This window comes from Physeter macrocephalus, chromosome 8 (assembly GCF_002837175.3).
Source record: "Physeter macrocephalus isolate SW-GA chromosome 8, ASM283717v5, whole genome shotgun sequence".
NCBI classification, from domain to species: Eukaryota; Metazoa; Chordata; class Mammalia; order Artiodactyla; family Physeteridae; genus Physeter; species Physeter macrocephalus.
In genome coordinates this window covers 6,995,964-7,010,917 of record NC_041221.1, presented here as the reverse complement: position 1 = coordinate 7,010,917, position 14,954 = coordinate 6,995,964, and the positions used below count along the sequence as shown (strand labels likewise).

Sequence of the window (14,954 nt, the reverse complement as noted above, 5' to 3'; positions counted from 1 at the left end):
CACGCCTAGAGCCCGTGCGCCACAACAAGAGAAGCCACCGCAATGAGAAGCCCGCGCACCGCGACGAAGAGCAGCCCCCGCTCGCCGCAACTAGAGAAAGCCCGCGCGCAGCAGCGAAGACCCAAAGCGGCCGAAAATTAAAGAAAGAAAGAAAAGAAAAGAAAATATTATAAAAAATAAAAGAATAAAAAATAAATAAAACGGTGGAACCACTGCCCCAGTCTCCCGTGTTGGCCTCTGGAGTCACCTTTGAACACACATGACTCTCTGGTATTTTGTCGGAGTAAGTTTAGCTACTGCTTTCATTTCTGGCTTTACCTTTGTCTTACTGTGGCGTTTCACTTTCCTCCTGCTCCACACCGTTGCAACAGCTGCTGTCAGCTGAACCCCAAGGTGGGCTGTCAAGGGGTTTAAGAAGTCTAAAATTTTTTGTCGTATGGTCTAAAAAAACAGAAAAACGAAGAGTTAGAGCAGAGTAGAATCAGGGCTATGGCGGGCCGTGCACTTCACCACCAGCGCCTGTAAACCCTGAGAGCAGGGGCGGGCCTTTGTCTCAGCATCCCGGGCACCAGGCCGCGGGAGGAGGAGCTGGAGGAAAGGCACGGTGGGCTGCCCAGGTGGACGGACAGACGGCTAGCGGAGCCGAGCAGGAAGAGACCCCTGGGAGGTGATGAATACCACCTTCGAGCAGCTGTGAGCAGGGCAGGGCTCGAAGGAAGCCACCCAAGGCTTTGCAGACACAGTGAGAAAGGGCGGTGGCGGGGGGGTGGGGGGGTGGGCGGTACCCAGCAGTGGAGTCGGCACTGTTCCCACCCTGAAAGCCCCCAGCCTCACTTGTCTCAACCAGCCCTGGAAGGGCTTATGTGCATCAGGAAGGATGTTTTTCAATTTCCAGAAATATGTACCATTTAACTAACTTTGTTATGTAACCAACTAAAAATAAACTCACAGCACGGCCCCGGACGTCACTCATCACCCTCCCTTTGGCTGCGCCTGGATTTTTCTCCACTCCCGAAACCTCCATGTTCCCTCCTCTATAAATCCTGTGGGTCTCACAGCCTCTAACACCTCCCTACCCAGGCAAATCCTCTCTTCCTGGGTCTCAGCTCAGCCCCTCTGCCTCAGGAAGGCCTCCTCGACCCCCTGACCAGGGGTCACGGCCTGTAAGAGTGCCCCGCATTCTTTGTAGCGCTTCTCATCATCATTTTCATTTATTTTTTATTTTATTATTATTATCTGTTTTGCGGCACGCGGGCCTCTCACCGCTGTGGCCTCTCCCGTTGCGGAGCGCAGGCTCCGGACGCGCAGGCTCAGCGGCCACGGCTCACGGGCCCAGCCGCTCCGCGGCACGTGGGATCCTCCCGGACCGGGGCACGAACCCGCGTCCCCCGCATCGGCAGGCGGACTCTCAACCGCTGCGCCACCAGGGAAGCCCTCATCATTATTTTTAAATTGATGGTTAACGTCTGTATCTGCCAGGCAGACAAGGACTTACTTGCTCTATCTTATCCACTAGTGGATAAGCAGGGCTTGGGACACAGCGGCAGACGTGCAAATGTCTGTGGAATGAATGAATGTACCTTGGGCTTCCTCTGTCCCCACTGCCTCAGCTTAGCATCTCATTAGATACAACTGACCATGGGATGGAGACATCGTCTGCCTCCCGCCGCGGTTTCTGCTCCAGAGAAACCACGGGGGCCCCAGCTCAAGGCCTTGGGTCCTTCAGGGAGGGCTTAAGCTAAGTGCTCAATAAATGTTAGCCACCGCCAAACTGAATCCTTCCATCAGCCCAGAAGATAGGCTACTAATAACAGACTCGTTTCACAGAGGAGGAAACCGAGGCTCAGGCTGCATGCCTGAGGATTTTCTGAACCTTTCTAGAGCTTAATTTTTAGGCCTAAATTAAGCAGCTTCCTGTGGCAGCTTGAAATACAGCAGATTTCCCTTGGAGGGTATCTCTGGAACTGACAGAACATTTTGGAGGCCACCTGTGCAACTGCCTGACTCATTACAGAAAGCTCAGAAAACAGAAGTCAGGGGCGGGCTCCATTCCCTACTCACCCTAATCCCAGCATCACTGCTTATTAGATGCACAATTGAGGGCAAAGCACTCACTCTCTCTACACCCCAATGTCCTCATCTGTAGTCTGGGAATAAGAATAGTACCCACCTTGTAGGTGAGGACTAAATGTGCCGATAAACGAAGAGTGCTTGGATGATGCCTGGCTTTGTGTTTCCAACTGAGGAAACTACGGCACGGACAGGTTAATGAACTTGCCCAAGGTCCCACACAGCACCTGAGCAGGGAGCTGAATCCAGGTGATCTGGCTCCCTGTGTCCTGATCTGTTCTGCTCAGCCTGGGCTGCCAGATGCCAGTGTAAGCTCTGAGGCCACACCTGGCACCAGGGGTGCTCAGCTAAATGAGACACGGCCAGATAATTCGGAGCCACCAGACACAGCAATCAGAGACTGAGTCGGGATGCTACCAAGAGAGAGTGAACTGTAACCGAGCAGGATCCTATGGGGGCCTTGCTGGGACAGACCGCTCCCCACCGTGTCCTCTGCCTGCCTCTTGTCTGTAGAAAAGCTTTAGTCTCCCAGGCCTCCCCTGAGTCACAGAATCCTGGCTCAAGAATTAATGATTGCAAGGATGTGAACACGTGATGACAAAAGTAGCAGCGGGGTGAGGAGAACTGATGACAATTTAAACAGTAAATCGGCCATACGGCAGTCGCAGAATCTTTCGTTCCTCCCTGAGGTACACAGGTAAGCGTCTGAGGCATATTCCTGAGTTGTTTTACGGATACTAAAACCCCCACCAAATGGAAGAAGCTAACTGCATGATGACCATAAACAGGTAGCCCCCAGACCCGCTGGAGCCTGAGGATTAATGATGTTAACTCCTGTGACACGCCCTGTTATCTCATCATCAACCAATCAGAGGACTGTACGTGAGCTGTTCACCCACCCTGCAACTCCCCTCCCTCACCTCACCCTGAAAAACTCTTCCCTGAAACCCGTCGGGGGAGTTCAGGTTTTTTTGAGCATCAGCTGCCCACACTTCTTGTCTGGTGCCCGAAAATAAACCCCCCACTTTCCTTTAAAACGACCTGGTGTCAGTAGGTTGCCTTTACTGCGTGCAGGCGAGCGGACCCAAGTTTGGTTCAGTAACAGAACTAGAAATGCTCTGGGTTGTGAGCTTCTGGTTTAATAAAAAACTCAGACACCTCAACACTTGTTCAAGGCACCACTGAAAGCAGCATGTACGGGCTAAGCTGTCTTAGTAGAGGTGCTTAGAAAAAATAAACTGAAAACTACTCACAAAGCTTTTCTTTCCATGAATAGGAAACTTATTCTAAGAAACAAACTGGCGATTTCTACTTCCAACTTACTTCTAATGTGGGTTCCCCTGAGCACACGTTACGTTTGATTATTTATGTCTATAACCCTGTACATTTTTATTTTTTGGTGGGGCAATACAAGACAAAGGAAATCGTAAACACACAAGGGGAGCTCTCTCACTTTGGTGGTTTTAAAGTAAACGGAAGAAGATCCTCTCGTGGCTCCAAGGAGATCCACGGGTCTCTTTTGAGTCTCCTCCTTTCTGAGAACATTCCAGAGAAGGGCCATGGTGTTAACAATTCGAGGAAGCTCTTCCAGAATAGCATTCTTGGCGTTTTTCAAATCGGTAGGGTCACTCACAGCAGCGCTCTAAAAAACGAAAACGAACATGTGAGACTCGGCTGCGTCTGCGGTGGCACCATTTCCCTTTCCACGAGGGCAGTGGTGCTGGTGGGATCAAGCCTGGGCTGTGGCACTCTCCAGAGCAAGTCCCACGTGTGGTCTGGAAGTAAAACGCCTCCCTGTGCATTTAAACCCCTGATTTTCTTTCAAAGAGGGAGGTCTGCGCACCTGAGGCTCCTCGTTACAAACTCTTCCAATCACTCAACCAAAGCACTAGCTGCGTTCTAAAATCTAATCCCAGATAGGGCAGAGCAACCAACAGCTAAAACGTCTTCAAACTCCATAAGACCAAGTAAAAAGCACCCGGAAAGAAGATTACATTCTATCCCATACTGGTGGAGGGCTGAAGTCGCCCACAGAGAACGCCTGCAAGAACAAAACCACATTTGCATTACTTACACACATACATTTGCACATATATTTGCATACAGTTCATTATTTGCAGGTGTGTTCATTTGCATTAACATTTGCATATATGTTTGTATTACATACATACAGTTCTTATTTGAAACAGACGTAACCCCAATGAAAACAAAACAATATATGAAAACTGTCTCGAACTTGGGAAGAAATGATTTACCTTTTTGTTTTGGTTGGGTTGTTCCAAAAGACAAAAATGACTAATGGTTGTCAGACCTTCCAAAAGAGTGAGTGGATAATCCGGAGAAATGTTTTCCCTCTTGGAGGTTACGCTTTGGTGAAGAAACGAGAAACTGGTTTTGAGAATCTTTAAGAATGAGGCCATAAAGGTTTTTAATCGTACATATAAACATGGAAACCACAGAGATATCACGATCTTAAAAAACTGGGGCTCTCACAATGAAATGCTGTTACAAAAAGGACAGGCATCATTTGTGCTGTTTTTACATTGATACAGTCGTTTTGGAAAAATGTTTCCAGGTGTTTCAGAATGTCTGTGAAGATCCACGTTTTTCTTTCCGTTTTGCAAAACTAATGAAGAGAGCCTGACTTGCCCTGTAACGCTCATCTAGCCTGGGTAGTCACGTGGAACTGAAAATGAAGGAGCTGAACATTTAGTTCCTGGTTACCCCTTTGGACAATGCTAACTAGGCTTCTGATTAGGTTGAAATTCTCCTCCAGTTGGCTGCTAGGGGAAATCAGCCGTCTGTGACAAAAGCTGTCATTAAAGAAACAGTTAACACATCAAAGGGTTCACCGTACCTGATAGAGAGCTTCGCCGATTCGCTTTCATACTGCTTGACCAGCTCGTCCAAGTTTTTGCAAATCTGGACGAGGAAGGGGGTCACCGTCCAGCCCAGGGACTTTCCGAAGTACGGCAAGGAGTGCGTGACCAGGCTGACCCAGGCCGGGTGCATGCCGTAGCCATAGGCCGGCTGCAGGCCCCTCACCACGGCGGACACCAGCAGCCCCTGCGAGGTGAGCCGGTGGGGCTGCACATACCGCAGGGCGCTGATGGCCTGCTGGAAGTTCAGGGTCTGCCGCCACTCCCGGGACAGGTCCGCCTGGGGCGCCGCCTCCTCGCGCACCTGCCCCAGGTGGTGCTCCAGGACGACGAGCACCTGCAGCAGCTTCAGCAGCTCAGTCTGCAGGGGGTGCTCGCTCCACACCTGGTCCTGGCCCAGGCTGATGAGATGCTCCTCGAACAGGCCGTCCCCCCGCCGGGCTTGGCCCCGCCCCGCCACGGCCAGTCCGCAGCGCTTCCGGCTCGTATACATGGACGCGGACAGCGAGAGCAGGACGAACTCCTGGACTCTGCACCTCTGCAGCAGGCTGTGGATGAACTCCACGTTCTTCCCTTCGGCTGACTTGGCCACCGAGACCAGCTGCGTCATCATTCTGATCAAAACCTCGACGCTCTTGACCTGCACGTCCCGGTTGCCGAGGACGTCTCGCTGGGAGACCTTCAGGTAACAAGGGTAGTAGCTGCGCAGGAAGCTCAGGCACAGGTAGGTGAGGAGCTCGATCAGCAGCGAGTGAGGGCACACGTTGGGAGACTGGGTCTGGAGCTTTCCGTAGAAACTCTGGCCGACGAGGGCCTCCTGGTGGCGAGCCAGGAGGTTGGAGACGAGGTTGAGGTGTGCGGTGGAGCTGGTGTCCATGCTGGTCCGGGACACGGCCTCGATGAACTCTTTGGGGTTGGTTTTGAGCACGGCTTCTAGCACGGAGAAGGCGTACAGCACTCGCCGGGAGTCATAGGGCTGCAGGTAGAGCAGGATGTGCTTAAACAGGGCCTCGATCGTCTCCCGCCCCTCCCGCTGCTGCTTCAGCAGCCGGGCCGCGCTCAGGGCCTGGAGCTCCGCGTCGGCCTCCTCGTCGCTGGACAGCGACTCCGAAGCCTGGGTCTTGTCCGAGTCCGCGCGCGCCAGGCTCCGCTTGACGGTGGACTTGAGGCTGGCCGCCGGCTTTGGGGGGCCCTGGGCTGCCGCGGGGAGGGGCGTGCAGCAGAGCTCGCCGCCGCTCAGCTCCTGGGGCTCGCGGGAAGGGGAGGAGAAGGAGGACGTGCGCTCGCTGTCGTCCGCGGGGCTCGTGTCCGCGGACTCGGTGCGCTCGCTGTCGTCCGCGGTGTCGCAGGCCGCCCCGTCCGGCGGGTCCGCACAGCAGGCAAGGTCTTCCTCGCCGGGCTCGCGGCCCGGCGGGTACACCTCGGGCTCCTTCTCCACCTCGGCCCAGACGGCCTCGCGGTCCACCGTGGTGAAGTGGCTCAGGGGCGCGCTCTCTTCACCACCAGCCTCCTGAAGCTCGGGGGCGCCCCACGCCTCTTTGAATGAGGCTCGCTTCCTGTTAAACCAATGATGCCAGTCTCCTGAAAATTACAGAACAATAGACGACTTCAGAACAGGAGGGTCACTTATGACAGGTCGGTTCGAGAGTGATCCTTGTCTTAGAGCCAGGCAGAAAGATCAATATTAGTAAAATTCTCCTGTGGGAGGAGAGACAAGATAAATTCTTTGCAACAACGTGGATGGACCCGGAGGGTATTATGCGTAGTGAAATGTCGGACAGAAAATCACAAATACTGTATGTTATCGCTTATAGGTGGAGTCTAAAAATTAAAACAAGTGAATGAATGTAACAAAACAGAAACAGACTCACAGACACGGAGAACAAACTAGTGGTTACCAGTGGGGTCAGGGTGACAGGGGGAGACACGGGTAGGGGATTAAGAGGTACAAACTCCTGTGTATACAATAAATAACCTACAGGGATATACTGTGCGGCATAGGGCATATAACCAATATGTTATAATAACTATAAATGGAGTATAACCTTTAAAAACTGTGAACCACTATGTTGTGCACATGAAACTTACATACTATTGTAAATCAGCTATACCTCAACAAAAAAAATAAAGTGTAAAAACCACAAAATGAAATATAATTCCCCCATGAAACAAGAACACTAGAGTCTAGATTACATTACAGATGGAAGGCAGACAAGCAAAGTGAACAGGTCTTTTAAAATGTTCAAGAAATTGGATAATTTAGTTACATTGTCATAGGAAATATAAATATCCCGAGTTTAGGGGAAGGGTGATTTTTAAAAAATGCCTATCATTTTCTCCCGGGAGTTTCCTTTCAAAAAAGGTATCCAACAGAAATGTCAGCAGAAGGTTTTCAAAGCTAAAAGGGTATCACTGAAACGTCTTGAAGAAAAACAAACTGGAAAGCAAACAAAGCATCCACAGTAAGAGGTCTGAAAAAACTCAAGGCACAGGCATGCAGAGGGCTACTGTTTGGGTTGGGTTTTTTAAAGATACTTCTACAACTACGATATGGAGCAATGTGTAGAGTATATTAAGTATTGAAGAAAAAAGACCAAGCTGCAGAATCTAGCTGTACAGAATAAGCCCAGTTAGGGGAGAGTGTCTATAATATGCAGCTATGAAAAAGTCTGGAATGATAGCTACCGAACCATTAACAGTAAGGCGCTCTATCAGCCGGCATCGCAAGGGACTTGCACTTGTGCTTTTACTTCCCGAATTAAGATTCCAGTTCTTAAAATAAGCATGCTAGTCCCTCTGAGATCAGAAAATACACAACACTTTAAAGTGCTCAGGTCTCTTTAAAAAAAGGAGTGAAATGCCAGATGTCCTTGGTACTGCCAAACCTTCGTAATAGGCAGCTTTCAGCAAATCTGTTCCATGAACACTAAGCCAGGTTAGGAAAGAAGGAAGAATAAGATATTAGAAATAGAGGAGCTGCCTGGTGCGCACAACAGTATTTAAAAAGTAGATTTCTACAGGCTCACAGAGGTAGCATGGAGGGTAAGCAGAACGCTTCTAGTTGTTTCCAGGGAGAGAATGTGGCAGAGAAAATGCATTTTCTCTTACTAGGCAGGTAGCATTAAACGTCAATTAGAGGGGGCAGCAGGAAGTGCCACGAGACTTTTAAAACCCAATGAGCCGTGGAGTTAAAACTTTCTCATTGCCACAGGCTTCCCTGGTGGCGCAGTGGTTGCGCGTCCGCCTGCCGATGCAGGGGACGCGGGTTCGCGCCCCGGTCCGGGAAGATCCCACGTGCCGCGAGGCGGCTGGGCCCGTGAGCCGTGGCCGCTGAGCCTGCGCGTCTGGAGCCTGTGCTCCGCAACGGGAGAGGCCACAGCGGTGAGAGGCCGGCATACGGCAAAAAAAAAAAAAAAAAACTTTCTCATTAAAGCAAAGGAATGCTTAAAATCTAGCTTCCCTTAATGAAGAGCAAACTTTTAAGAAGGTGCTTAGTTTATACTTCTTTGCATTTTACTTTCTTATAATTGTGGAGTAATGAAATGCCTCTTCTTTGAGAAGGCACCTAAAGGAAAACCAGAAGTTACAGTTTTAGGCAAGGAACCTTGTAAGGAAAGGAAACCACCTTAGGCATCTTTGCTTATTTAGGTGTTAGGCTGCTTTTCTCTGTAAGATAAGATTGTGACAAACACTGAATATTTACAACCCAGTGATTTAAACAAACTAATCAAAGCTTGTAAAACCATCACTTAGAAAACTGCAGGAAGTCATAAAATACACCTAATGTGGGAAGCAAATGTTAGATCATAAACTGCTCTGGGTGTTAGTCACTGAAATTTAATGAACTCATCGGTTTTATTTTAGCCTTTCTTTTCTTCTTCCTACCAATATTCTTTTAAATTTATGTTAAAGATGCCTCTGAAAGTTCTCAGAACCCAAAGGTCTATTTCTTCTGCATTTCTGATTATACGTTAACAGCTGGAAAGAACCCTGGAGAGCAGACAGAAAAGAAACCACTTACCTTGTTCTTGACAGTTCTGGAGAAGAAGTAATTTTTATAAAGTACAACTGACTAGGTTACATGCAAATTTCAACATTCTTGATCATTCATACCTGGAGGCAACCTCAACTCTCCCGTCCCAGGTCTGAGAAGTGCTAGCCTAGCCAACCCAAAATGAACTTCACGCCAGACCTCAGACTTCTTTCATAAGTGAAGGGTTGGCCTTGGAGACCTTTGGATGGATGGTCTGCTTTTCTCTCCTCCTACCTTAGATGCACTTGAATTGCTTTCTCTAGCAAAAGAACCAAGAATCAGCTGTATTTATTGGAACATGGGTTACTAACATTTTCCTTTTTAATATAAAAAGATCATATGTTTCAGTGAAAACAACAAACCCACTACCTAGCATTTCTAAGTGCTGGTTCATCTGATTCTTAAATTTTAAATTCTTTAAATTTAAATTCTTAAAGTCCCCACAAAGTACCTTCATGCCTTCTGAATCTGGCAAAAGCACCAGGGAGGTCTGAGGGCCTTGACTGCTGCACCAGGCAGCTGGGGCCCAGGTCACCCCTTCCCGCCTCCGAGGCCCAGGGCCCCAGGGACAGAGAGCTGGCCCGGCCCCCGCACGGTGCGCTCACCCGCTGAGCCCTCCTGCTTGAGGCAGCGAATGGAGGTCCTCTGGGTTTGAGGCTGAAGCAGCAGTAGCAGCACGGGCTCCAGGATGCGGGCCCCGTCGCCGAGGGAGAGTGCCCGCACCAGCCAGCCCTGGGCGGTGGCCCCGACGGCACCGTCTGGGCAGGCCAGGCTGTCGAGCACGATGAACAGGGACCTGTGGGGGGTGCGAAGCGTCAGGGCGGCCGGGATGCCCTCGGGGAGCTTTGCCCGGCCTGGGCTTCCCGACCCAGGCAGACGAGGACCGGGGACGTTAACCCTGCTCTCAGCTCGAGTCTCTGGCGGGGGGGGGAGCTTTTAAAATCCCGATGTCCAGGCCTCACCCCACATGGCGTGGGGAGGAGGTATCAGAATCAGCTGGCACCTCTCTAAGGCTGTGTGTCTGGCCCCCGCATCTAGAGCTCCGGAAATAAGGTAGGGGATTTTCAAAAAACAATGTAGAACCGAACGCGCCGACAATACAGCTCACACCCTCGGCATGCGGTTGAGGACATCGCAGGTGCACACACCCAGGGTGGCTGCCACCCCGGTCAAGATCTAGCCCATCTTCACCTGCCCACCAAGCCCCCTCGGGGGGCACGTTCTACCAGCTCCTCGGGTGAGTCTGAGGCACGTGGGTGGGGCTTTCTCCTCCCTCCAAGGCCAAATTAAGCAAACTCCTCCCCGGTACGCACACCCGTCTGGCCGGAATTCACTTAGGGCATCGCAGGAATCGCTCGCTCTGCGTCAAGAACACGGGGTCAGGTTTTCCACTGCACACACCTCCCTCTCCCCAGCCCGACACACTGACCCGGCACCTCTGCAAAGCGTCTCTCTGCTTTAAGGGTAAGTTATGAAAACGTCTCCCCTCACCTGTCAAAGGAGCGATTGTGAGATGTCACTCGACTGCCTTGGATCTCTCTCGTCAGGTGCCAGATGATGGAAAATCGGAACAGAGCTTCCAGTCTCGTTCCCTTGAATAGGAAAGAAACGGGAGTGAGGAACCTGATTTCTTAACAGAACACGGTTCTCAGTGGCAGCAAACCCCATTGAAATAACAAACAAGAGCTCAGCAGAAAGGCAGCAACCCAGGCAGGGACGCTGGAGTCTCATTAGGTCCTGGCTGTCCGACGGGGCCCGGAGCAAGAAGGACCCGGGTCCTTGCCTTCCTTGCTCCCGTTAACACAGATGTGCTTTCCGGAGAGTGCATATTCCAGACGTAGCGTCAGCCCAAGTCTGGGGTCACACCTAGGCCTGTGGCTGGAGGAAAACACAGAGCACAGCCTTCTCATGGCCTTTGGCAGTGCCAGGCTGAATGGCTTAGAGAACAGGACACGACAGCAAAGCAGAGCCAGGGCTTCCAAGGAGACACATCCTCTATGACTGCCTACTTCACTGAGAGTTCTAGAAGCCCTGCAGGCATCATGGGAGCCTGGGCAGATTTCCCTGGTGAGCCTTAATATGACACAGGGGATGGCTCGTGCTTCTGGAGGCCTTCCAGTCCTGAAATTATGAATGTATTAAAATGTTACTAATGCGGACTTCCCTGGTGGTGCAGTGGTTAAGAATCCGCCTGCCAGTGCAGGGCACACGGGTTCGAGCCCTGGTCTGGGAAGATCCCACATGCTGCGGAGCAACTAAGCGTGTGCACCACAGCTACTGAGCCTGCGCTCTAGAGCCCGCGAGCCACAACTACTGAGCCCGTGTGCCACAACTACTGAAGCCCACGTGCCTAGACCCCGTGCTCCACAACAGGAGAAGCCACCGCGGTGAGAGGCCCGTGTACCATGGCGAGGAGTGGCCCCTGCTCGCCACAACTAGAGAAAGACTACGCGCAGCAACAAAGACCCAACACAGCTAAACCAAAAACAAAAAATGTTACTGATGCCATAGGCCTGCCCGTTAATCAGGATGTCCACTGAGCCCCAGAAAGACTGTGGCCGGATATAGGTAAGTCTGCCTGGGCTCACGGTGTCAGGACAGATGTCAGAGGGAGGTTGTCGGCTGCAAAGACTCACCTTGTCAGGGTCCAGGAGGGCATGACAGATGATGTCCTCGCAGATGTTGGCTGTCGGGGCCAGGCAGTGCAGGCGGTAGAACAACTCTACACACGTGACATGATGCTCCTGGGTCTCCTTGTTCAGCTGATTCCAAAGCACACGAGCCACCCTCTGGACGGAGGGGAGACAGTGTGAACATAGGCAGCGCCCACCCATTTCCTCCTTGTGGCAGCCCAGTCCCGGCCCCCAGGTACTGGCTTCTGCCTATGTTTGCTATGGGAGAATCCTCAATACACAAAGAACAACCACCACCAAGCAGAACAAAGCGAAGCAAACCCAAACCACATTACAGACCCCTCAGGAGTCATCCGGGCAGGGGCAACGTTATAGGTTAAACTTGGATGTCTGAGACTAGCTCAGAACACTGCAGCTCTTGCCCAGACCTTCACTTTCAGAGGCGAATGATCTGGAAGCAAGAACCTATCAGCTGAGGCATCCTTTCAACAAGCATACACCAAGGCTCCCTACATGCCGGCACTGGGGTTCCAGAGACGCACCCTCTAGGAAGTTTGGTGGATTTGCGGTGGTCGCTATCCTGAGATAGACACCGTAGGACCTTACCACCTAGGGGTGGCTAAAACTGGCATTCTTCTTTCATTCCTCAAACTTGCTTCTTCCCATTTCTGTGCACAACGCTGTGGCAGATGCCCTGGCTCACCTTCAGGGCATAAATTGTATCCCAAATAGAGTCCTTCATCTCCCCAGCCCTGATCTCAGTGCTTTAAACATATGAGGTCTGCAAGTGGCTGCAGCCCCTCCCCAAGCCCCAGGGAGCACGGCGGGTGCCTGACCCAACCACAGTGAGACTCAAAAGGAGGGCTGGTGCCCACTTCCGGGAGGGGAATATCTGAAGGCATTCTTCCAGGTCATGAAAAAAGATGATGTCTCAGGGGCTTCCCTGGTGGCACAGTGGTTAAGAATCCACCTGCCAATGCAGGGGACATGGGTTCGAGCCCTGGTCCGGGAAGATCCCACATGCTGCGAAGCAACTTAAGCCTGTGTGCCACAACTACTGAGCCTGTGCCCTAGAGCCCGCGAGCCACAACTACTGAAGCCCAGGTGCCACAACTACTGAAGCCTGCGCGCCTAGAGCCCGTGCTCTGCAACCAGAGAGGCCACCGCAATGAGAAGCCTGCGCACCGCAACGAAGAGTAGCCCCTGCTCGCCGCAACCAGAGAAAAGCCCACACACAGCAACGAAGACCCGACGCAGCCAAAAATAAATAAAATAAAATAAATTAATTTTAAAAAAAAGATGATGTCTCACAGATTATAACTTTTTATAACGTACATCTTAGATCAAAGAACTTCTTTTGGCTCATTTATTTCTCTTTAACAAAACTGTCTTCTCTGCACAGATCAAATTAACCACTGGCTGGTTTGAGCCGCTAACCATTATTTATCTTTTTATCTAAGGGACCATGATTTCCAATTAACAAGTTACATGTAAACTTCGGATACAAAACTTCCGACTAAGTAAAGTAGTCACCTTACTTGCAGCCCCTATGGCAAATTTATGAGTAAGATGCTCCACCTGGAAGGTTTAAAGTTTTTTTTGGAGGGTTTCTGAGATTTGATATTGATCACAACACCACACCTGCTCCTTCATCTGCCTTAGCCTTCTCAATCCCTATGTTCTGGACATTTTATTAGTGGTTGGCAATCTGCCTTACAACCTAGAAAGGGCAGGGTATTCTTGGGATAGCTGGCCTTATCCTCATTTGCATTGTGCGCAGAAGGAAAGCTGGTAGGTGAGCCATTCCATGGGAATGAGAAGAAGGCCAGAGGATGTGGAACCAGCCCAACACCTGGAATCCGAGAACCAGGGGCACATCCTGGCTATTTGTGCAGGTTGCTTTACCACTTCTAATTCCAGCATCTCAGTGTGGGCAGGTACGAGCCACACCCAGCTCTTGAGAACCTGATCATATATAACGTATGCTCCCATGCTTGGCAAGTAGTAGATACTCGGGTATGTACTAAATCTGAGTCAAAACAAAAATCCAGGCTTTGGAAAGAACTCATAAAAGTATATTTCACACCAAACAAGAGGAAAGTACTGAGTGCTACCATTTTTACTCTATTAATGGCTTTCCAAGGATTCGTGGACTCAAGTCTTTCTTCTCTTTGCTTCTCTGTGCCTGCGAGGTAACAAGGTCAAGTTTCGTGATGTACGCAGGACCGGGGAAGATCCGCCCAGCCACTGTGCGTACAGTGGGCACTGTTCCTGGTTCCAAGTTCTACAGATTCAAGATCTTCACTGTGACTCAAGTTTGGTAAGAAGGAGGCAGGGAGCATGAGCGGCAGAAGCTGAAGAGCAACTAAATCCAGGATCCGCCAGGACCCAACATCGTAACTGGGGCTCGACTGCACAAACTGTGGACCCTCTACCAGCAAAACCACCATAACCAGGGAAAATTATTTTAAAAAAATTAAACAGCCAGCCATTTAGAGCTGCTGGAAAGTATCCGACGGGCACTCAAGAGATGAAGAAACACTCAAGAAAGTCTACGAAAATTCCTGCACAAGTAGCAATAGTCTCTGCCACTTGAACCATGACCCCTATCCACCTCTCAATCAAGCTTGGCTTGGCAGGGTGCGGCCAAGAAGATGGGCACCCCCTCCTTCCAGCTCCCAGTCAAAGGTTTTTGCATCTCCCTGGGAGGAAGAGGCCACCGGCATTTTACTCCTCTGCCCCAACTCTTGCATGGACGCTTTATCCAGGCACAGCAGGCTAAGAATACTGGGGTCCAGATCATTCTTGCTCCAGTTTGTTTGTAAGGGAAAAGTTACATGCTAGGAGAGGAAAAGCGGCACACTCAGACCAGAGGCTAGCACCCTTGCCCAGCACCCTATAGGGATATCGCACCAAGAAAAACAGACAACTGTCCCAGTCGCAGCTCTTCCTGTGCAACAGTATTCAGAGAATTTGCCCAGCGGGAGAGGCAAGCCATAAAACAGAGAGTTGCATAGCTCTCTATAAGGGAAATGAGTTTATTTGGAACAGAGCATAGGTGTATGTTCAAGTCTAGGAGTGCTTTCCAAAGCAACAGAGATTTTGGTGGTAAGCAATTAACAGGAGGCTGGTAGCTCCAGGACAGCAACAAGCTAAACCACAGGCCTGCTCATTTACCAGAAATAACCAGGGAAACACAGAGCTAGGAAAAATCCTCCTGTGTCAAAACAAATCTCAAAGACTGTCCTCAAAAAACTACCTGAGAGGGCTTCCCTGGTGGCGCAGTGGTTGCGCGTCCGCCTGCCGATGCAGGGGAACCGGGTTCGCGCCCCGGTCTGG

General features: G+C 50.7%; 1 protein-coding gene across 1 annotated transcript in view; it reads right to left on the bottom strand.

Moving 5' to 3' along the window:
* Positions 1–14,954, bottom strand: part of DOP1B (DOP1 leucine zipper like protein B) — a 79,375-nt gene that overhangs the window by 35,471 nt on the left and 28,950 nt on the right. The window contains exons 14-20 of the mRNA XM_024120300.3: positions 11,619–11,771; positions 10,474–10,574; positions 9,588–9,778; positions 4,928–6,530; positions 4,326–4,437; positions 3,524–3,712; positions 319–441 (exon numbers count right to left, since the gene is read on the bottom strand). Of these exons, the coding sequence (XP_023976068.1) occupies positions 319–441; positions 3,524–3,712; positions 4,326–4,437; positions 4,928–6,530; positions 9,588–9,778; positions 10,474–10,574; positions 11,619–11,771 (2,472 nt within the window). The remainder of the gene's footprint in view (positions 1–318; positions 442–3,523; positions 3,713–4,325; positions 4,438–4,927; positions 6,531–9,587; positions 9,779–10,473; positions 10,575–11,618; positions 11,772–14,954) is intronic.